Genomic DNA, 22,664 nt, shown 5'->3' on the forward strand with positions numbered 1-22,664 from the left:
TTTGCTTGCAGCTCACTCTCCCCAGGATCCTATCAGCTGGCCCACCCCTATCCTATTCTAGCCAGCGGTGGGTGACTGGGTGGGAGAAGTATACACGGAGTGTATAATGCAGACCAGGCATTCCCAGTTCTTCTTAGCACTCAGAGGGGTGTCAGTGCCAGTTCCATGAGGCGTGTGGACATCGGTCCCTCTGCTGGGTCCCCTCACAGGCATTCTTCAGCACACCAGTACTCATGAGGCTCAAAGCATGTGTATTCCCTTGCAGAGAAGGAAGGTACTTTCCATCTGATTGATTAGAGGAGACAGAAGAGTTTGTAATCCTTGGGGCAGGGATAGAGGACATGAGAGCGGGTTGTTTAAAGAAGACAGGGAATCAGTTTAAAAATAAAACAGTGCAAAGGTAGATCTTGAGAGGAAGGAACATGACTTTTGAGGGGTGAAAGCAAGGCAGGGCACAGAGTTCAAGTTCTGGAACACGCCCTGAGATGGGCACTCCCCCATGGGTTGGTTCCAGCGGGACCACACGGTGGTGCTCTCGAGGCAGGTGCTGAGTCCCAGAGAGAGCCCGCGTCCGTGGGCCTCCGCCTGCGCCTACTCAGGGAAATGACTTAGCTTCTCCCAGGTGCTGCTGTGATGAGGATGGAAGCAAAATCATTTGGGGACACAAACAATTGGAAGAATTTTTATATATGCATTGAAATGGATCTGAGAGAGCCCCGTCAACAGTCTCCTTTAATGCCAGTTCAGATTAATGATTCATCTAGAAACCTGTGTTACTGCACAAGCATACACAGGAGAAAGCAACCTGCCCTCCTACACATGAATAGGAGTGGATAGTAACTGATCAGCGTCAAGGCCATTGAGATGTAAACCCAAAAGCAAAAGCAGGGTCCCTTTGAGCAGACAAGCCAAAGTTTGTCAGTGAGCTGCTTAAATCTATGACTGAGTGACATCTTGTCATTAAAAAGTACCCCCAGGGTGGGGATGAGGGGGGGGTAGGTGGCGAGGAAACATCTGGCTCAAAACCAGTAATAAATGCTTTGGAGCTATATGGATGTGTCAATGGAAATAACCCCAACCAGGTATTACAGAGGCTGGGGGAAGTGATGGAATGGGATTATACAGGTGATGCATACTTTTATGTAGAGACTCAACAATGTGCTGCAAATGTGATACTTAATCCTGAACTGCATGTATTGGGGATTGTGTTTTTTTGGTTTTTTTTTTAAGTTCACTGAATCAATAAATTAACAGTTTTTCACTTGCTGGCTTTTCTTGCTGTAAATGGTGACTAAAGAGGTTGGGACAGAAATATTGACACCCAGTGAAAAGCTTGAATAAACCTTCCAGAACCTCGGAGCCGACTGTCTCCTGTTTGCAGAAAAGCAACACTGCCTGGGTGACCACCACTTTGTATCACTAGATGACTGATGTATAATTTCTGTGCTGCTGCCCTTTAGAGGAAAGAAAAACGTCATGTGAAATCTGTTTTCATAAATAAAAATGTTGACAATCACCAGCGTTGCCAAGTGGGACACAAGCCACTGCCATACGAGGACCTTAAGCTTGTACTTCCTGTCTCTTGGGGGAGAGGAGGAATAAACCTGGAATTGAGAAGATGTGTGGGTGGGCGGTTGCAGTTAATCACCTTGGTGTGAAGACTCCTCTAGCAGAAGTGATGGAACTAGGGTGGTAGGGGGACAGTCCTATTTCTTGGTACTTAATCCTGAATTCAGGTACAACTCAGAACCCTGCTTGGGGTTGACTGTTTCGCTGCACAACTTTAACCTTTGTGGCAGTTTTCTGCATTTATGAAAGAAAACCTCTCCCCAGCCCCATTCCTTGCAACACAGGCAGGCACGTGCTGTTGTGTGGCCAGTGGAGTCTTTTGTTATTGCCCTTGTTCTCACTGCTCCCTTGGTGGAATTGGACACTTGAAAATCATTTGCTGAAGAGTCATTTCTTTCTTAGCCTTATGCACCATTCAGCCTTTCTCAAACACAAAGCAGTTGAACCCTTCCTGTATCCAAAGAAAGTGGGTCATGAGATGATTCCGTATGACAACTTCTCAGGTGCACTGTCCTTCCATTACTGCCGGTACCATTCTGAGATGCTGCTTCTAGAATGCCACTGGCGTCTCAACCGCCCACTCTGCTGTGCTGGACATGGCAGGAGGAATGAGGTTTTCAGGCCATGCCAGACAGCCACTTCCAGGGGAGAGTTAAAAATACTTGAGCTCCCGTTTTGCTCTTTATTCACCTCGGGCCTTTCCCTGTGTAAACAGTCATCTGATTCTTGGTCCAAAGACATCCTGAGTAAACCTGGTCAGATCTAATGAGGACTCTGGAGCTGGACTACTGAACTTGTAGCTTGGGCTCGCCCGAGATGGTCAAGAGTGATGCTTCTAGATGAGCATCCTGGTCCTGAGAGCAGAGGAGGGGCCAGGACTGCCTCTGCAAGTGGTGATGGGAAAGGGTACTATTTGAAACCTGAAACCAGTCAGTCCTTACCTGGTTTTCCACATGTGCAAGTCAGGCTTGTAGACTATTTCCACAGCTCCCCAGAAGGGAGCCACTCGCCCGTGGAGGCCTCTCTTCACTCCCAGTCAGATTGATTAATGCCGTCTTTCCCCTCCTCCCGTCTCTCCCCAGGTCTGTTGCTGTTCCTCCCACTTTCCATAAGCAGAACAAGAACCAAATCAAACGTCTTAACGTGTGTAGAGAGATCACGTTCCGTGAGCAGACACAAAACGGTGGCGGGTTTGGCGAGCACGAACTAGACCAACCGAAGGGCAGCCCACCACCGTATATCAAACCTCACTTCCGAATGTAAAAGGTTCTCACGCCTTTGGCTTCCTGTTGACTTCCTCCTGACCCAGAAAGCATGGGAAATGTGAAGGGTATGCGAAATGGTTGTTGGTTACTGTTGCTCCCCTGCGCCCCTGGTTCGTCCTGTGGCCACCTGTTTTTCCAGCAGACCACGTTAACCAGCTGACCAGACTCCAGTGGGGGCATGGGGTGTATATGGCATGACGGGCGGTTACATATTATAATTTTAAAAGTATATATTATTGAATAAAAGGTTTTAAAAGAAACGTATGGTGAGTTTTCAGTGTGGAAAGGGCCATTAAATGAGACCCCATGGCCACAGAGGAACAGAGTGAGATAGAAGAGCGTTTGAGCCAGGTTCTAGCCAGAGGGAGGAGGGCAGTTTCCAGGACAGATGAGAAATGAAATAGGTATGTGAACCCATCTTGGTGATGGGGCACTGCAGGTGATTCCAGCAAGACTTGGCAAGCCAGGAAAGCGGGCCTTGCCTCGAACGCATTCATCTCCCTAGACCGCTCCTTCCAAAGCAGGTGAGTCACGCAGCCGTTCAGGTGGCAGGTAAACATTCTCTCTCATGAACTCAGGAAGCTGTCTTAATCCCTGCTTTGCTTTCCACTGCGCATGTTTCAGTATTCCATTCCATCCCCAAATCCTGTCCACCCTGGCCCCCTACTTCAGAAAAATCTGACCTCAGAGGCTGGTTCAGTTCATTGACCCAAGGTGGGGAAGGAGTCAGATCTTGGGTTCAGAGCATCCTGGGAGAAGAAGAAGCCCATCAAAGGTGAAAGAAAATGGAACAGGAGCTCCAGACATGTCTGTTCAGGGAGAAAATGAAACCACAGTCAAATTTGATGTGTATCTTTCACTTTTTTTCTATGCATTTACTAACACTTTGAAATTAAAATGGATTTTATCAGAAAGGTAGATTTTACCTTCTTTTTCTGCAACTTGTGCTTTCACTGTTAGCATGTATAGATCTACCTCATCCCTTTTCGTGGCTGTATATTATTCCATTGTGTAATGTACCATAGTTGAAGCAGTCCTTTATGGATAGACTCTTACCAATACTATTGCCAGTATTGCTGCAATGAACAAATTTACACAATATTTTTACACTGTATGTTTGTGAGATAAAATCTTAAAAAAGAATTACTGTGCCATATCTTTTTTCTTTTTTTTTATTTTAGGAAGGGCATTGTTCAGAAAAAGCAGTCTTCTGTTCCCTTCTCTCACTGGTGTAGGCTGGCATCATGATGCCTTAAGCTATGGAATTCTTGGGCTCTGTCAGGCCTGCCCAGGGCCTATGAACTTTCCAGAAACCTACTGGATATTTGAGACTTGAAGAAGGGGTGTTGGCTCTAATATAGAAAGTTGCAAAATAAAAATAAGTGTAACTAGATGTTACTCCAATCCTGTGAACTGAGAATTCAGTATTTTCTTTTAAAAATATTTTTTTCAGGAATTTTCTGGTGCGTCAGTGGTTTATACTCCAAACTTCCAATGCAGGGGGAGTGGGTTCAATCCCTGGGCAGGAAACTAAGATCCCACATGCCTTGCAGCACAACCAAGAAATAAAAATTTAAAACTGTTATTTTTCTCATGATAATTAACGATGAGTCACAGAATATCATGAAATAATCACATAATTTCAGAATCAAATTCTAAAGTTCTTTTCTCAAAAAATTACAAGGAAAAGTTATCTTAAATATGAAAAATGGCTGCCTTTTAATGTTTGAAATGCTATGGAGAAACCTTCAAAAGTAAGAATGCAGAGAGGTAGAAATGTTTTAAAATATTCCTGGCCAGAGGGGACTGGATGGTGGAATGCATGAGCAACTCTTTGCAGAATCTTCTGCAAACTTAATGAGCATCTCAAATGCATTGTTCTAAGTGAAGAAGCCAGTATCAAAAGGCTAGATGATTCTGTTTATATGACATTAAGGAAAAAGAAGCTTCCCTGGTGGCTTGGTGGTAAACAATCTGCCTGCAATGCAGGAGACGAGGGAGACGAAGATTTGATCCCTACGTTGGGAAGTTCCCCTGGAGGAGGGCATGGCAACACACTCCAGTATTCTTGCCTGGAGAATCCTATGGACAGAGGAGCCTCGTGGGACACAACTGAAGCAACCTAGCACGCACGTAGGCACAGAAGCGGCAAAGCTGTTGGTATGGAGAACGGACCCACAGTTGCCAAGGGTTAAGGTTGGGGGTTGTGGGATTGGGGGGCTTGACTGCAAAGGGACAGATAGCATAAGGGAATTTGAGGGCGATGTATCCTAAACATGGTGATGGTTATATGACTTGGTCAAAACCACACCCAAAAGTGTACATTTTAGTGTATGTAAGTTTAAAAATAAGTTTTCAAAAATAACAAAAACGTGCAGAGTCCCAACACAGTCCCCTTTGAACTTCTGAGATTAGCAGGAGCTTCATCTGTCCAGCACTGGCTCTTTTACCAGTGTCTTCGGATATAACCACTGGAGCTAGGATTCAGCGGTCTGCCAGTTGAGCACCTGTCATTCAGGTGCTCTTCCATCTTTGCTCCCAGCTAAGGGGTGACTCCAGGCACAACTTCTCATCTCATCACTATACCTCCCCCTTCCTGTCAGCAAGGAGGGGTGAAGAACAGACTGCCCTCCAGTGTGAGGCAAGTCCCTTGTGTGCTTTACTGGCCAGGTGCTTGGGGTTCTGGCCTCAGACTGACATGAATAGATGCTGTCCACTGGTTTTTCACAAGTAACTAGGGCTTTTGTGCACTAATAGGGATTTTTACAGTTCCAGGTGGGGTTTTTTTAATATCTTAGTTATTAAACTGTATGATTAAAAGTCTAATTTGTCTTGTGTCTTTACAAATCCTGTTATAACTACCGACTGCTTTGTTTTGTATGTAAATCTGAACATTTATTTTGGTTCATCTTTGATCGATGTTCAATTAATTCAAAACTTAATGGGATAAACCAGCAGTCCCCCAAATTTTTGGCACCAGGGACCGGTTTCATGGAAGACAATTTTTCCATGGACCGGGGGTGGGGGGTGGTTTCAGCATGATTCAAAAGCATTTTTTACACACTTTGTTTCTAATCTAATGCTACCACTGATCTGACAGGAGGTATCCGTACTGGTCCGAGGCCCAGAGGTTGGGGACTCCAGGGTTAAACTATACACGTTACCCACATACTTAATCTAGTTTCCTTAGACAGATTGAAAGTAAACCACATGTTTAATCTGTTTGATTTGCACAAACACTTCCCATAGTTTATATGAAAGACCTAAAATCTGCTGAAATCTTCCTAAGCATTCAAATACTAACATATCTAAGTCTAAACTCATAGATTTAATCAATCAAAATCTTTTGAACATTGTTTACAAACTTAATTAAACTTGCATAGCATTTTAAAATTATAATTACAGGTCTAGTTTCAAATTCCTTTAAGCATTTCAAATTAAATTCGAAGTACCAGATCCTCTAATCCTTTAAATGGGTTAACTATTTCAAATATCTTAAACAACAAAACATCACAATAATCAGAAATGTATTCCTCTGTTTGACATGTATTACTGACATTGTGTATTTGATCTACTTCCCATAATCTTGTATTTTGACACCTATGCCACCAAGGTGAGATATTCTGTCTAAACACAGGACTCTAATTCGTTCATGGCCAGAGATTCTGAGCTGGGCACAGAATTGGTTGCTGCTTCTGCAGTGGTTCTACCCTCCTGCTTGTATTGGGTTAGCCAAAAAGTTCATTTGGGGTTTTCCCATACAAGCTAATGTATGAAAAACACGAACGAAATTTTTGGTCAATCCTATAGTAATAGTAATGGGATTCTCAAGACCACCTCATATCTTTTCCCTCATGCAGTTACTTTACTTTTACATCCTCTGCATCTGTTAATGGCCTGATTAACCTCAGTTGAGCTTCTGCATACACTACTTAGATTGTAAGTACTACCTCATTAAATTCTGCTTTTTTTCATTTATTACTTTTTAAAACTGACTCATCCACCTTGCTCTAATCATAATCATTGAAGGAAGCAACATATCAAGATTTTTCATGTATTTAGTCCTTAGCTTTCTTGATGAAGAGAAAACAATCTTGAAGGAATAGAGTTGACCCTTGAACAACTTGGATTTGAACTACAGGGTTCACTTATATGTTGATTTTTTTCAATAATAAATACTACATGATCCACAGTTGGTTGGATCTGAGAATGCAGAACTGGCGATATGGAGGAAGCAGTCTATACAGAGGGACAATTATAAGTTACACACAGATTTCTGAGGAGTGGATTGGTGACCTTAACTGTGCTCTTCAAGGGTTGACTGTATAGTGTTTAATGCATGTTTCTGTGAGAGAGAGAGGTGATTTTAGGTTAAATTTGTTCTACATTACTTTGAAAAGAAGGCAACGTCAGAGGTAACCATTTAGCACTAATCCATTCATTCATTCATTGTGTGTCTGTCATGCTGGTACTGTGGTAGGTGAGGGGATACATGCCCAGAAGACACAGTCTGCCCCCAGAAGAAGCTTGCCGAAATCAAGTCTACAATAGGAGCAAACCCTCTCATTTATGTCCGCCATATCTTTGATCAAATCATCAAATCATCTTAGCCAAGGCCATGATCATAGTAAACTTTGAACCCCCACATAAGGAAAAACTGAACACAGTTTTCACATGGATACTCACTGAGAACGAGTAGTTAAGAGAAGCAAGCACTTTCATTTTCTCCATCAGCTTGCTTGATTGATCTTGTTGGGTCCCTTCCAAGGCCCTGGCAGGGGCCTTAGAAATTATTCAAGTAGTTCATATGATTTTGTAAAATCTGCAAAGGTAAGCAGAAGATTTGAGTCTCATCAAAGCTGGATCAAAACAGAATTTCCTTCCCATCAGAAATAAAGTCAATAATGCAGGGTATATAGTTAAACATACCACATGTTTTTTCTCCTTTTTAAACTTACAAAAAAATAAGACTCATGCAAAATAGAACTGATCAATCCCTCTGTTTGGAGGGCACAAATAAGGAGCAGTACTACTAGTACAAACAGCAGCACATATGTGGGTAAAGTTGCATGTTTTATGAATCCATCAGTCATGATTCAATTCAGTTCAGTTCAGTCGCTCAGTCGTGTCTGACTCTTTGCAACCCCATGAATCGCAGCACTCCAGGCCTCCCTGTCCATCACCAACTCCCGGAGTTCACTCAGACTCACATCCATTGAGTCAGTGATGCCATCCAGCCATCTCATCCTCTGTCCTCCCCTTCTCCTCCTGCCCCCAATCCCTCCCAGCATCAGAGTTTTTTCCAATGAGTCAACTCTTCGCATGAGGTGGCCAAAGTACTGGAGTTTCAGCTTCAACATCAGTCCTTCCAATGAACACCCAGAACTGATCTCCTTTAGGATGGACTGGTTGGATTTCCTTGCAGTCCAAGGGACTCTCAAGAGCCTTCTCCAACACCACAGTTCAAAAGCATCAATTCTTCGGCACTCAGCCTTCTTCACAGTCCAACTCTCACATCCATACATGACCACAGGAAAAACCACAGCCTTGACTAGACGAACCTTTGTTGGCAAAGTAATGTTTCTGCTTTTCAATACGCTATCTAGGTTGGTCATAACTTTCCTTCCAAGGAGTAAGCATCTTTTAATTTCATGGCTGCAATCACCATCTGCAGTGATTTTGGAGCCCAAAAAAATAAAGTCTGACAGTGTTTCCACTGTTTCCCCATCTATTTGCCATGAAGTGATGGGACCGGATGCCATGATCTTCGTTTTCTGAATGTTGAGCTTTAAACCAGCTTTTTCACTCTCCACTTTCACTTTCATCAAGAGGCTTTTTAGTTCCTCTTCACTTTCTGCCATAAGGGTGGTGTCATCTGCATATCTGAGGTTATTGATATTTCTCCCAGCAATCTTGATTCCAGCTTGTGTTCATTCTAAGAAACACCTGGAGTAACAGGCAAATTTGGCCTTGGAATACAGAATGAAGCAGGGCAAAGACTAATAGAGTTTTGCCAAGAAAATGCACTGGTCATAGCAAACACCCTCTTTCAACAACACAAGAGAAGACTCTATACATGGACATCCCCACATGGTCAACACCTAAATCAGATTGATTATATTCTTTGCAGCCAAAGATGGAGAAGCTCTATACAGTCAACAAAAACAAGACCAGGAGCTGACTGCGGCTCAGATCATGAACTCCTTATTACCAAATTCAGACTTACATTGAAGAAAGTAGGGAAAACCACTAGACCATTCAGGTATGACCTAAATCAAATCCCTTATGATTATACAGTGGAAGTGAGAAATAGATTTAAGGGCCTAGATCTGATAGAGTGAGTGCCTGATGAACTATGGAATGAGGTTCATGACATTGTACAGGAGACAGGGATCAAGACCATCCCCATGGAAAAGAAATGCAAAATATCAAAATGGCTGTCTGGGGAGGCCTTACAAATAGCTGTGAAAAGAAGCGAAGCGAGAAGCAAAGGAGAAAAGGAAAGATATAAGCATCTGAATGCAGAGTTCCAAAGAATAGCAAGAAGAGATAAGAAAGCCTTCCTCAGCAATCAATGCAAAGAAATCAGTCATGATTAAGAAGACTCAAATATCCTATTCTCTTAATTACAAAATGATATTACAAAACTGCCTTAAATAGAAGTGGTCAGTGTATGCATGCTGTCACTTTAGTCATGTCTGACTCTTTGCGACCCTATAGATTGTAGCCTGCCAGCGTCCTCTGTCCATGGGATACTCCAGGCAAGAATCCTTCTCCAAGGGATCTTCCTGATCCAGACAACTAACTCAAGTCTCCTATGGCTCCTGCATTGCAAGATTCTTCACCCCTGAGCCACCGGGGAAGCCTGATCACAGTAGGCACCACAAAACTTGGATGCCCCACCTGGTGAGTTCTGAAGACTTTAAATATAGAACAGGATTTGGACTTTACCCAGGGTCGGAGAAGGCAATGGCACCCCACTCCAGTACTCTTGCTTGGAAAATCCCATGGATGGAGGAGCCTGATGGGCTGCAGTCCATGGGATCCGAAGAGTCAGACACGACTGAGCAACTTCATTTTCACTTTTCACTCTCATACATTGGAGAAGGAAATGGCAACCCACTCCAGTGTTCTTGCCTGGAGAATGCCAGGGACAGAAGAGCCTGGTAGGCTGCCATCTCTGGGGTCGCACAGAGTTGGACACGACTGAAGCCACTTCGCAGCAGCAACAAGTTAACAGGAGATGAGAATGTTGTAGGCTGACTGATATGGAGCCTGGAAGGAAGGCTGGAAACAGAGGGACTAGAAGTTCATACACTAGAGGCTGAGTGAATGATGGTTTCCAACATTTGATGTTTCTTCCACACTTGAAATATCATAGTTTATGTCTTTTAAAAACGGTTCTAAGAATTGATTAAAAAAACAAACAAACAACTGTTGATTCAACTCAACCAACTTTATTTTAATTGCATTAATGTCTGCATTTAAAGTTCAGACCTTCTTGTTTCTAATCACGTATTTAAGGTGGTAACTTTTCCTCAAGGATTGCTTTGACTTCATTCCGCGGGTTATGCTGCATATTCATAGCGACCCGGTCAATAATTAAAGCAATGATGCCTATAAGGCGTTTAGCACACTTACTGCGTAATACTGGTTAGCTGCTTTAACCTTATCCTGTACTCGGCCAACAGGCAATTATTTGTTAGTCTCAGGACTCCAGGTCCTGCCTTTCCCCACTTTTTTTCCGCTTCTAACTCCTCCTAGCCCCTAGTGGGCGGAACCTGGCCTTCACGCTCTTAGACTCCATCCCCTCCAGGTTCCCTTGACACCACGCAGGTGCAAACCCATTCTGTTATCCTGTCTCCTTCCGCTTTCTAAAAGCGGCTCTGGGACAACGATGGGAAAATAGTCCCTCGGCAAGGGCGTTCTTTTCCCAAGGAGGCGGCACTAGGGCGGGGCTTAAGAGCGAAAGGAACAGGAAGTCCGTAATCCCCGTGGCGGGATTGGGCTCTGCGCTCTGAGGGGGCGGGCTCAGGTGAGCGGAGGGATTCATCTCTGGCGGCGGGAGGCCCGCCGCCTCCATTTAAGGAGGGGAGTGCGGTGCAGGCGGCAGTTGCTGTGGTTTTCCGTGTTGGGGTGGTTTTGTTTTCTTGGGAGCGTAGCTTCACGGACTTAGCGTCCCGCGTCCAAGTCCAGGTGTCTGTGGCCGCCGATCTGGACGTCAGGGGCTCAGCTTCCCTTCTTCGGACCAGCCAGCCCCCTGTTTTGCCTTTGCCAATTGGTGCCCATATTTAGGTCGGCTTTGGCGAGGCTGAGAAGGCCGCCGGCAAGATGTTCAAAAACACGTTCCAGAGCGGCTTCCTCTCCATCCTCTACAGCATCGGCAGCAAACCCCTGCAGATCTGGGACAAAAAGGTCAGGGACTGAGGGCGGCGGCGGGGCGAGGTCTCGGGGCTGGGTCTGGGGTGGCAGGTAGTTGTGACGAGCTGGGGCCTGGGGGAGGCCTGGCGATCTCTGCTGTGCCCTGGCCCCAGCCTGGGGTGATTGAGGCGTGAGGTGAGGGCATAGTGTAAGCAGCGGAGGTGCATGTGGGGTGGGCGTGGCTGGAGTTTAAGTGTCCTACGGCCGTGGTGTGGACCAGTGTCTCTCGCCGCAGACTTGACGGACATGCGGTTCTTTAGCTTCGATTTCCCCACTTACATGGTGGGGTTGGTAGTACCCATCTAACAGTGTGAAAAGCGTCAAGTCACATGAGGTTGCTTTGGGAAAGTGCAGATGAAAGAAACTGCTGTTCACTGATTTCACAAGTATTTACTGATATCCTGTGTTGTGCCAGGCTCTGTGCTGGGCACTGGACACAGAGCCATTGTCCCAGGCTCCCTTATAGAGGCACAGCCAGAACTCGGTTATGTTTGGGTTTCATTCATTTGCTCCCTTCCTCTCACTGATCCCAACGGAGCCGGAATTCAGTGGTCTTTGGCACCTGCTCCACACTCACTGTGACTTGGGGTCTGTGCTGTGCCTTCAGTGACTGATCTCCATCAGGAAAATTGTAAAATGGTGACAAGTCTTGTCTAGGTTAACGTGCTCAAAGCCAAGTACAAGCCTCATCGTCTTTATTCAGGCATCCACTGGGTGATGCTTCCACTGACTCCAGAGGATGGTGACCCTGTCCACATTCTAGAGATGTTGATTAGGGGGCATGTGTGCCTAGCAATCTATGAGTTGGTTCTCACTTAACTACTGTGCTATTTCCTTTCTTATGCAAATTCTCAGTTTTCTGTACTCTTTTTAAAATAAAAGTTAATATAAAGCACTCTTACCATGGAAGACAGGTGACTTAGTACTGCACTCCTCCAAGGAAAATGGAGAGAGGTGGTATGTTGAATGCTGTTTTTATAGAGAAGGATGTGGGATCATCTAAATAAGCAGTTTACTGGCAATGAGGCCAACAATCTTGGATTTCATCTCAGAACAAGTCCTTGTTTTTGTCTTCCCACATCCACAGATGAAGGTTTTTCGGCCACAGAGAGACTGAGAACACAGACAGCCTTCTTTCTGCCTGTTGCTGCTACGGAATTCTTTATTCTGAGAGCAGCTTTTGGGGTGGTGTATTCACAGTGTCATTTTTATAAGACAGTTGAAAGATCTGAATGTAACGAGTTTGGCCTTATGCATGTGTGAGAAATCTGACCAGCTTCTCTTCTTTCACAGTGATTCTGTCCCCAAACTACATCTAATGCTGGGAATTGCTTTTTACACAAAAAAGCGGTTCCTTAGTTGCTTTCCTACATTACTGAGTTTGTCAGTTCCATGGTTTTGTTCACATTGGATTAAAAAACCTTGTAAACTCTGAAATTGCACCTCTACAAAGAGAGCTCAAAATGAGTGTACCTGGGAACTTTGTAAGCATGATGGCTTCTCAGCTGTTGTGGTGGTGGTTATTTAGTCGCTAAGTCGTGTCTGACTCTTTGCAACCCCATGGATTTTATAGGCAAGGATACTGGAGTGGCTTGCTTTTTCCTTCTCCAGGGGATCTTCCGGACCCAGGGATTGAACCCATGTCCCTTTCATTGGCAGGTGGATTCCTTACCACTGAGCCACCTGGCTTGCCTTAATTGTGGACTGTCCAAAGTCTGGAGAGAGTGGATTGTGTGCCAGTTGAAACAAAAGTGTCAGTAGGAGACAATTGAAATAGAGAATGGGACTTGATGTAGGAGAAGAGGTTTTCAGAGCAGGTCAAAGAACTTAAGTCCAATTCCAGTGTTAGAAAGGCTATTAAGAGTTCTATTAAGTGAAACTTCTATCAGAGTTGCCTTTTAACCCTTCTGGGCTTGATCTTTTGTGGTATGTTTTATTTTTCAAATGCAGTTTTTTGACTAGTCAACATGTTTACATACAGAATATAAAAGCAGAGTAACCATAGTGCACTGTGTCCCTTAACAACGCCACTAGAGGTCAGATGGTACCTTAATGACATAAACGTGTGTGAAAATATTGTTAGATCAACTGGCAGGGCTATGTGGAGTAAATTAAGCAGACATTTTGGCAAAGAAAACCTTTAGAGGAATTCTCATTTTAAGAGAAATTCTTGTAATAGGGAGTTAAATGTTTCTACTCTTTTTATTTAGATTGAAAAAGTGTTTATCTGTAAATTTTTCCCCTTGGGACAAGGGAAGGAAAGGAAGGAAAAAAGGGGAAGTTTGGGGCCAGATCCATAGGCTTTGGTATATGTATATGTGTGCCTTTTCTCAGCTATATTACGAAGTCCTCAGACAGTGTTGGGAATCCAGTCCAGGAGGGGAAACGCTGGGAATTGATATACTTAACAAGGATTTATTGAGCAACAGCTAAGTGAGGCATTGTGTAGATTTGGAAAGATAGAGTTAGAGAAGACATTTTCCCCACTCCCATGATTCTGAATAAGGCAGAGTTATAATAAAGAAAGGAAGGATAGTCCACACTTACCTAGAAATGACCCTGCCTCCTGCCAGTAGGTGCATTTTGGCTATAACTGCCTGTTTTTAGTTATTACATATTTTGATTTCACAAAACTTTACTATTCTCCTTCCTGAATTTATAGAGAGAGTTTCTGTCATTTGTTTATAGTGAAAACAGTCTTGGAAAAATTAGGTTTGGTTTCTGTTTAGGCTCTGTGTCTTGTGAATGTGAGAAGTGAATGCCATAGTCATACTCATTTTGTGGGTGTGGCTACATTTACAATATCTGCGTTTATCTGACACACTGAAGTTAGCCCTTCCCCATGTCATCCTTCAGCTCTCAGCTTAAACATTATTTCAGTGGGAACTTCAGTTATGTCTCGGGTGTGCTCCTGTGGTGTTCTGTATCACACCGTATGGCAGTTGCCTATTTACTGTATATCTTCCGCTAGACTACAGGTTCCTTAAGGGGAAGACTAGTATCTCACCTGGAAACCCCAGTGCTGGGTGTTGTCGGACACCTTGAATTTGTGTCCTGGCTCTGACGTAATGTCCTGTGCTGTGTAACCTTGAACAATACTTCACTCAGTTCTCTCATCTTGTAATAACGCCACCTGCTTCTCCTGGTTATGATGATTAAATGAAGAGGTATATAAATGCTTAGCAACAGTTAGGGCATACAGTATTAAATAAAGCAGGGAACTGAGGCATTTGCTCAAGAGTAAAGGAATAGTTTATAACTGAGCCCAATATTCAGATGCCTAGAACAGGAAGTCCAGTAAATTCAGACTTCTGAAATTAGGATAATTTAGTCATTGTGCCATGGCTTTCCCAGTCCAAAACCTTAACATGGCTCTCAGGACACATAGCCTGTGGGCTGGTACTTGCTTAACTAGCTCTCCAGGCTCACCTCCCCATCTAGCAGTGACTTCCTACTGAGCTGAAGGAAGCCTCTCAGCTTCAGGCTTTTGCACTTGCCGGCCCCTCTGCTGGGACCCACTTCTTCTTTTCCGCCTTTATTAGTCTTAGGTCACAGCTCAAAGGCATTTCCTCAGGTTAGGTTAATTTATATCCACTTCCATTTCCTTTTCATCAAACTTGAAATTAGTTTCTCAGGATCTGTATTCCTGGCTGAATGGTAAGCTTCCTGATAGAGACCTTTGTAGTTTTTCAAACCAAGAATTTAGGAGAAATTAGGGGCTTTCCCGGTGGCTCAGCAGTAAAGAACTCACCTGCAATGCAGGAGACGAAGGTTTGATCCCTGAGTTGGGAAGATCCCCTGGAGGAGGGCGTGGCAGCCCACTCCAGTATTCTTGCATGGAAAATCCCACTGACAGGGACAAAGGAGCCTGGGGGACTGCAGTCCCTGGGGTTGCAGGGTCAGACACTCCTGAAGTGACCGAGCACACACACACTGATGGCTTAGGGGGTAAAGAATCCACCTGCAATGCGGGAGACACAGGTTCAGTCCCTGGGTCGGGAAGATCACCTGGAGGAGCAAATGGCAACCCACTCCAGTGTTCTTGCCTGAAAAATCCCACGGACAAAGGAACCTGGTGGGCTACAATACAAAAAGTCACAAAGAGTCAGACAGGACTGAGTGACTAAACACAAACACATATCAGGGATTTCTTAACAATCCCTTAACTTCTGGGATCAGCAAATACTACATTATTAAAGGGCTCTTTATGTTTAATGTAAACATTACTTCTGATTTGTAAAGAAAATACCAGGAGATTCCATTCCCACTTAGACCGGTGTAAAACATATAACTTTTAGGCTTTACCAGCAATATCCTTAAAGTCTGCTACATGAGATTGATAATTCATAATAAGTGTCTCTATCTTTCTTTCCTCTCATCTTGTCTTTTTCTCAGCTGCTGCTGATCCTCCACATTCCCAGAGGATTAGAACCATAGTTTTTGTGGTTGTTGCTGGAAGATATTAGATTCCCATTCAGTTCCTAATTTTAAAAATGAATGAAGGCTCTTTGCAGAAAAAAAAGTCCCCACACCCTAGTTTTTAATTAGCAAACCGTGTTAGCACACGTTAAATTAGTGCAGTTTCCAATAGTAGACTTGAGAGCGTTTGCACATGAAAGTAGTAGCACTTTTTTTTTTTTTTTTTCAGACTATCCCTGAGTCAGTCTGAGGATGTTCTTCATTATTCCAAGTGATAGCTTTTACTGTAATTGGGCAAAGGCCTGGGTTTTACACTTGCCCTTCCAAGGCATTGTTAGGAAGGGACTGGTTATGGTACACAGAATCATCTTTACTTTAAAAGGCTGCTTGTAAATGCAGAGTCGCCTGTCTGCTGTTTGGTTAGTCCCTGTTAAGTGCCGCAAAGGGAGAGAAGCCTTTGACCCTCTGGCGCCTGCAAGGCCCAGGCCTTGAGACCGCTATGCCCAGCTCTCCCCACAGAGGTCTCCCTCTGCCTGTTTTCTGACTTAGAGCCCAGCCCCTAGCTCAGGGTGGAAACTTTGCCGCTGAAATGGACAGCTCTAAAGGCTTAATGTAAATTGGAACATGTGTCATTAAGACTAGGATGCCAGATGGCCCAAGGGCTCAGCTGTCTGCCACGATAAGTGGGTGGGGCCAGAGGAGAGAAAAGTGGGAGTAGGGAGTGGATACAGCTCCTGTTATTTTTAAAGCAGCATTGGACAGCCTCCTCCCCATCCCAGTAGTATTTTCCCCGCCTCAGCGTGACCCTCCTCCCTGGGGCTTACTTTGGGAAAGAAAAAAAATCAGTGTTCTTTATTAGTTGCCCCAGCAACCATGGAAAGCCTGGGAGAGTGATTGCAAAAAAGGGCTTGAAGGCTCCCTTTTGCTGTCTGCAGAGGCTGAGACCCACTCTGATGGCGAATTGCTAGTAGCCTGGGGTTCTGAAGCTTCTAAAGTACCTCCAGCTCATGGGTAGGGGTGGGAGTGGGGGTAGGAGGAGAGGTGTTCATGAAATTAAAAAATGTAAGATTGGCTTTATTTTTTATTATTATTATTTTGGAGGAATGAAACACTCGTAAGTCACACTGCAGGAACCTGTCATGAAATAAAAAGAATTAGCAAGTCAGAGGGCTTTCCCAATGGCTCAGTGGTAAAGAATCCACCGGCAATGCAGGAGATGCAGGTCGGATCCCTGGGTCAGGAAGATCCCCTGGAGGAGGTAATGGCAACCCACTCCAGTGTTCTTGCCTGGAGAATCCCATGGACAGAGGAGCCTCGTGGGCTATGGGTCCATGGGGTCGCAAAGAGTCTGACATGGCTGCAGCTACTGAGCACACACTCACAGCAATTCAGAAACAAAAGATACTTTCTAATTTAGATGAAGGAAGTAAAATAAAACCTACTTTCACCACGAGCAATAAATGCCGCCTCTTGCGTTTTATCTTCTTTTCACAGCGAGGCCTGCCTAGTGGCCTCTGAACTGGAAGGAGGTAAGGAAAGGAAGTTGATACTTTCTGAGGCCACGTATCTTATTATCCATGTTTGTCAGAAGCTGGACTGAGGAGGGGGTTGCTTCCTGGAAGACCTTGACAAGCTAAGGCAGTGACAGGCAGATTGCCAGGGAGGTTGGGAGGCCTTGCCCCAAATTGACCACCTCTCTTTCTCCTTTGATCCTAGTTTGAGAGCCTAGAGAAAGGTTTTGGGAGGTTTCCTACTCTTTAACTGCTCATATCTCTGGTTAATTGCACCCATCCCCACTCCACTCTTTTCTTCCAGTGAATTTGTATCTATAGTGCTTAAAACTTAATGAAGAAGAAAAATCATAATTCACTGAGAAATTAATTCAATTTGATTTTAAAGCTCTGGCAGCTTCTGATATGACCGTACCTGTGCTTTTCTTCTTTGAGGATTGAACTTTGCTCTTGGGCATAGCTCTATTTAGACTCTTCTCACCACTGGGCAGGTTAAAACTCTAGAGAAACTGGTGGGTATTCCTTCAAAAAAAAACTGCCTTTTCTCCTCTGGGTTTTTGAGTTTTTATGGGCTGCATTAACTAATTTTGTAAGAATTAAGTTTGTGAGTGTGGATGTTGATGTGAAAGAAATTTCTCTTAAGAAGCTCTGACAGTCCAGCTTTAACTTGCCTCTGGGCCAGAAGTCTGTAAGAATACACAAAGTCTGTTTTGGCTTTTAGTCTGTTGGCTTCTGCTTGCAGTATAAGGCATTGTTTTCTTCTATAAAGACCTGAGTGGTCACATTTACTGGAGTGAAGTCGTATGCTGTAAACTTTGAGATGGGCAGAAGGCAAGTTTCCTAACATTTCCTCCCTGTGTAATCTGGCAGAATTTTCTGAAGTTGAGGGAGGCTTCCTGTCCACTGTGATCTGAGAGACCATCCAGGATGTAAGATCTGAGGTCACGCTGCTTCTTTTTTCTTTTAATTTGGCTGTGCCAGGTCTTGTTTGCAACACCAGGGACCTTTCATTGTGGCATTCGAACTCTTGGTTGGGAGTTCACATGTGGGATCTAGTTCCCTGATAAGGGATCGAACCCAGGCAGCCTGCATTGGGAGTTCCACTCCTAACCACTGGACCACAGAGGTGGTGGTCCAGTGTGACCAGGAGGTCACACTTTTAAACAATGTTGGATAAATTGCAATGTGTTGCCTTTTAGCAATAGTAGTTTCTGGACCCTGATTGCTTAATTCTTTGTTTTTACCCATCTGTTTGGTTTGTTGCATTCTGTACCTTTTTAAGAAAGAATGAAGTTACTCTTCAGAGAATAATTAGTGGTGTGTTATAAAATTAGTGGGGTACTGTCAGTTCTTATCAATATGACTACATCATGTTACATGGAAGAATTTCTGGATGAATTCCTCCTTTACCAGCGAGTCAGCCTGATTTTCCACAGCAGCTGTGGGCTAGCAAATAGAGGAGGAATATTGCCACTTTGGGAGCATTTATGTGGGGAATGAGGTGGGCAGTGTTGGCATGGGCTACACAGATCCAAGCCTTTGTGCTCTTAATCTCCTCTGGAAAGAGGCCCGGAATTCAAAGCAGGAGGGCACTGGATGTTGCCAGCTTTGATTGAGCTTCAATGTGGTGTCTGTGACTTGAGAATCCAGAAATGCTGCCTTGGCAGAGACCCGGGGCCCATGCACCCAGCATTCTGTTTCTGACAATGGGTCCTGAAGGGTGATTTGTGGGAAGGCATTCTTGATGCTGGCAACTGCACTGTCTTTGTGATATACCCTGGGATCTCTGGCCTCCCATAATAGTCCACGGTGGATATGTCATCCAGGAATTTTTAAAAAACCCTCCTTGAATCTCTTCAGATGTGCCAACTCTTAGCGTGACAAATTCCAGAAGTCAGCAAATATTTGAATGCTTAGTTGATGCCTAGCAGAGTACTGAGCATTGTAGAACATACAGTGTTTCATGCTCTATCCTTACCGTTGTGCTTATACTTTTTGGAGGCGACAAAATTCAGTTACATCTTGCAGAAAAAGATGGGCAGTAATACCCAATGTCACCTGGGGAATACCAAGCACACCACAAGTGGATCAAATTCACAGTAAACGAGCTCACAGAGGCTGAGGTCTCAAGACAGAATGCCATGTTACCAGTAATCCATGTTGAACAGTGTAACTGTCAGAGTCAGTGCGGTATTCTCTCCCTATACGCAAGTCTGATGGCGAGCCACGTGATAATCACTGACTGTGACGGCGCAGGCAGCCGCTTTCCCTCTACCCATTAAGAGACCATGTGCTCACCTTTCCGGTGCATGCAGTTCTAACCCTGCTTGATCTTTTTCATGTGTTAGTTAATACTTTCAGCCTGAAGAGGCAGCCCCATCTCAGAAGTGCCTCCGTGTGCCTCTGTTCTGTCCATCTACAGTGCTTGAATGTAATACTTGAAGATAATTGTGCTTTCCTAAATAATTTTTGAGAGGAGGAGTCCATACTGCATATTGATTCCTCTCCATCATATACCCCTACATATGCCACAAACAGTGCAAAACAACGCAGGGTGAGGTGCTGAATCACGTAGTCTGGGCTGCATGAGCCAGAGAAGCAAATCAGAGAGAAGAGAGGTCAGTGTAGGCTGACAGTACTAAAGAAGGCGTCTGTGTGTGGCTCAGATGGGACTTGAGGTCATACTTGAAAAAGTAGAAACTTAGGGAAAAGAAGATATGGAAGCGTGAAGTCAGAGTAAACCTCGGGGAATAATATGTTCACTTTTGGGTTGCCACCCTCCCTGTCAGTGACACTCAGCATTTGACCTTTCTGGCCAAAGAACCATCTGTGTGAGGCAGTATCGGGCAGTGGAAAGCCTGGCTGTTACTCCTGCCTTCCTTACTTAGGGCTTGTCATCTGCACTCCCTGCCTCTCAGTGTCCACATCTGTCAAGTGGAAACAACACCAATGACCTTGTGATTTTTTTTTCCACATTTATTTGTTTGTTTAATCTTTTGGCTGCACTGGGTCCTTACTGCTGCTTTCGGGCTTTCTGTGGTTGCAGCGAGCGGGAGCTAGTCCGTGCAGTGGACGGGCTTCCCATTGTGGTGACTTCTCTTGTTGTCGAGCACAGGCTCTAGGTGCATGGACTTCAGTAGGTGCAGCACAGCACGTGGGCTCAGTTGTTGCAGCTTCCGGGCTGTAGAGCCACAGGCTCATAGTTGCAGCTCATGGGCTCAGTTGCTCCACATCACGTGGAATCTTCCAGACCAAGGATCAAACCAGTGTGTCCCCTGCATTGGGAGGCAGAGTCATATACCAGGGAAGTCTGACCTTGTGATTTTTGTTGTCGGTCTTGTTAGGACTGAGATTGCTGTTGTTGTTAGGAATGTTCCTAGTGCTTAGCAGACACTTGGTAAACATTAGCTACATTGAAATTGAATTGATTTCTTTGGGAAGAAATTGGTCCTGATTTATAGATGGCCCAGCTATCTGCAGTTCCTGTGGTGGATGATTGGGCCCTATCTAGAGGTAATTGCGTGGCTTATTTACATAGAAGCTTCAACATATCATGTCACAAACTTCTGTGTTAATGCCTCTTGGACTACTGTAGTTTTCTTTAAATAGTTGCATTCAGCCTTTGAAATCTTAACAAAATTTTTGCCAAATATTTCAGTACTCACCAGTTTAATTTTCTCCCTTGTAGGTACGAAATGGCCACATCAAAAGAATCACTGATAATGACATCCAGTCCCTGGTGCTAGAGATTGAAGGAACAAATGTCAGGTAGGTTGCCAGCCTGTTCTCCCAGAGACGTTGTATGCCCAGAGGCAGCACATCACAGAGGCTGATAGCGGGGACTGCAGAGCGAGACTGTCCAGTGTGAATCCCGCTCTGCTGCTTAGGGCTCACCCTGGGCAAGTCACTTTATCCCTCAGGCTTCAGTTTCCTCATCTGTAAAATAGGAATAAGAACAATACATCTTCCTTAGAGAATTATTGTGAAGATTAAATAAGTGAATATATATAAAACCTGCTTAGCACATAGTAAGGGCTATGTAAGTCTTAGTTATTAATATTTAACCCCAGTGTTTTTGGGGGGAGGTTGAGGGTGTTACCAGAATCACCCAGTGGGTGGTCAGTGTAGTTTTCAGTGTTACAGTGGTCTTGGTTTTGGTTTTCTTTCACTTAATAGTTTCTTAGAACAGAATTAAATCTTTTCTCACTGGAAGAACTTCATCCGATCTGCTGGCCTGGCTTTCGCTTTTCAGATACTTTCTTCTTGGTATCTAGCGCTGTGTTAAGCTTTTGTTTCAGAGTCTGGCACTTTTTTTAGAAGCATTAGCTTAACTTAAGGTTTAAGGGATCTTTGGATCTTTTAGATCTGCTTTCCAGCTTACCTTATTGGGCTGTTACTGCTTTGCCTATCACAAAGGAAGAGGCTGGTGGTGTGTTTATTGGTGTTTCCTCTTTCTACAGCACCACGTATATCACATGTCCTGCAGACCCAAAGAAAACACTGGGAATTAAACTTCCCTTCCTTGTCATGATCATCAAAAACCTGAAGAAATATTTTACCTTTGAAGTACAGGTAAGCATATGCATGTGAATCTGTACACTCTCGACTATACCAGAGAGGTGGCTGGTCAATTTATGGGAAAAAAGTAACCGTAGGAAAGTATCTTCATCCTTTTGAATGTATTCCTTTCTGCCTCTGCTGTACACTTGATTCTGCCATTATTATTATGACATAATTTCAGTATTAGTAATCTGAGTTTCATGCCAAGTTTTAAAAGAAGCAGTAAAGCATCCAGAAAATCTAATCAATAGTTCAAAGATTTCAAAGCTTGAGGATTGGAAGAGTATCTATCTGGGAAGTTACTATTTAATATCAGGCTGGCTATTGTTGGTCTCTAGTCTAGCATTTTTAATTTTTCAAAGGGAAGAATGTTTATGGAATCATGCTACGGTCTGAGGGCCTGATGCATGTGTCATATGTCATAAGCAGCTGATGTCGTCCTGGCAACAGACAAGATAAACTCACTATTTCCGGGCCATCTGCATCCAGTGTGACCCATGTGGGTCTGTTTATTCTCCCTTGGGTCTCAGCCTTGGGAAACCAGGCTGTGGGAGTTTCAGGTCCTGGTCTTACCAAGGTTGTTTGCTCCAAGATGGAATTACTGTGATTCTTCCTCTCCATATTTCGTAGGTACTAGATGATAAGAACGTGCGTCGGCGGTTTCGGGCAAGCAACTACCAGAGCACCACCCGGGTCAAGCCCTTCATCTGTACCATGCCCATGCGGCTGGATGACGGCTGGAACCAGATTCAGTTCAACCTGTCAGACTTCACTCGGCGGGCCTATGGCACAAATTACATTGAGACCCTCAGGGTGCAGGTACCGGCTCCTTTTCAAGAGGGAGCCCCAGATGGGAGAGGGGGCTGCACTCTGTTTGCTCCGAGCTTGTGACCTAGGTGGCAGAACTCTGTGGCTTTCT

At 44.3% G+C, this 22,664-nt stretch overlaps 2 protein-coding genes across 2 annotated transcripts in view; both read left to right on the forward strand.

Moving 5' to 3' along the window:
- Window positions 1–3,094, forward strand: part of CSNK2A2 (casein kinase 2, alpha prime polypeptide) — a 34,459-nt gene extending 31,365 nt beyond the window's left edge. The window contains exon 11 of the mRNA XM_010861849.1: window positions 2,652–3,094. The gene's annotated coding sequence lies outside the window, so the exon portion shown is untranslated. The remainder of the gene's footprint in view (window positions 1–2,651) is intronic.
- Window positions 3,095–10,882: 7,788 nt separating this feature from the next.
- Window positions 10,883–22,664, forward strand: part of CFAP20 (cilia and flagella associated protein 20) — a 13,425-nt gene continuing 1,643 nt past the window's right edge. The window contains exons 1-4 of the mRNA XM_010861850.1: window positions 10,883–11,249; window positions 20,874–20,953; window positions 21,646–21,757; window positions 22,376–22,564. Coding sequence (XP_010860152.1) covers window positions 11,166–11,249; window positions 20,874–20,953; window positions 21,646–21,757; window positions 22,376–22,564 — 465 coding nt within the window. The 5' untranslated portion in view covers window positions 10,883–11,165. The remainder of the gene's footprint in view (window positions 11,250–20,873; window positions 20,954–21,645; window positions 21,758–22,375; window positions 22,565–22,664) is intronic.

The sequence above is a fragment of the Bison bison genome, unplaced genomic scaffold, assembly GCF_000754665.1.
Source record: "Bison bison bison isolate TAMUID 2011002044 unplaced genomic scaffold, Bison_UMD1.0 scf7180017864473, whole genome shotgun sequence".
Classification (NCBI taxonomy): Eukaryota; Metazoa; Chordata; class Mammalia; order Artiodactyla; family Bovidae; genus Bison; species Bison bison.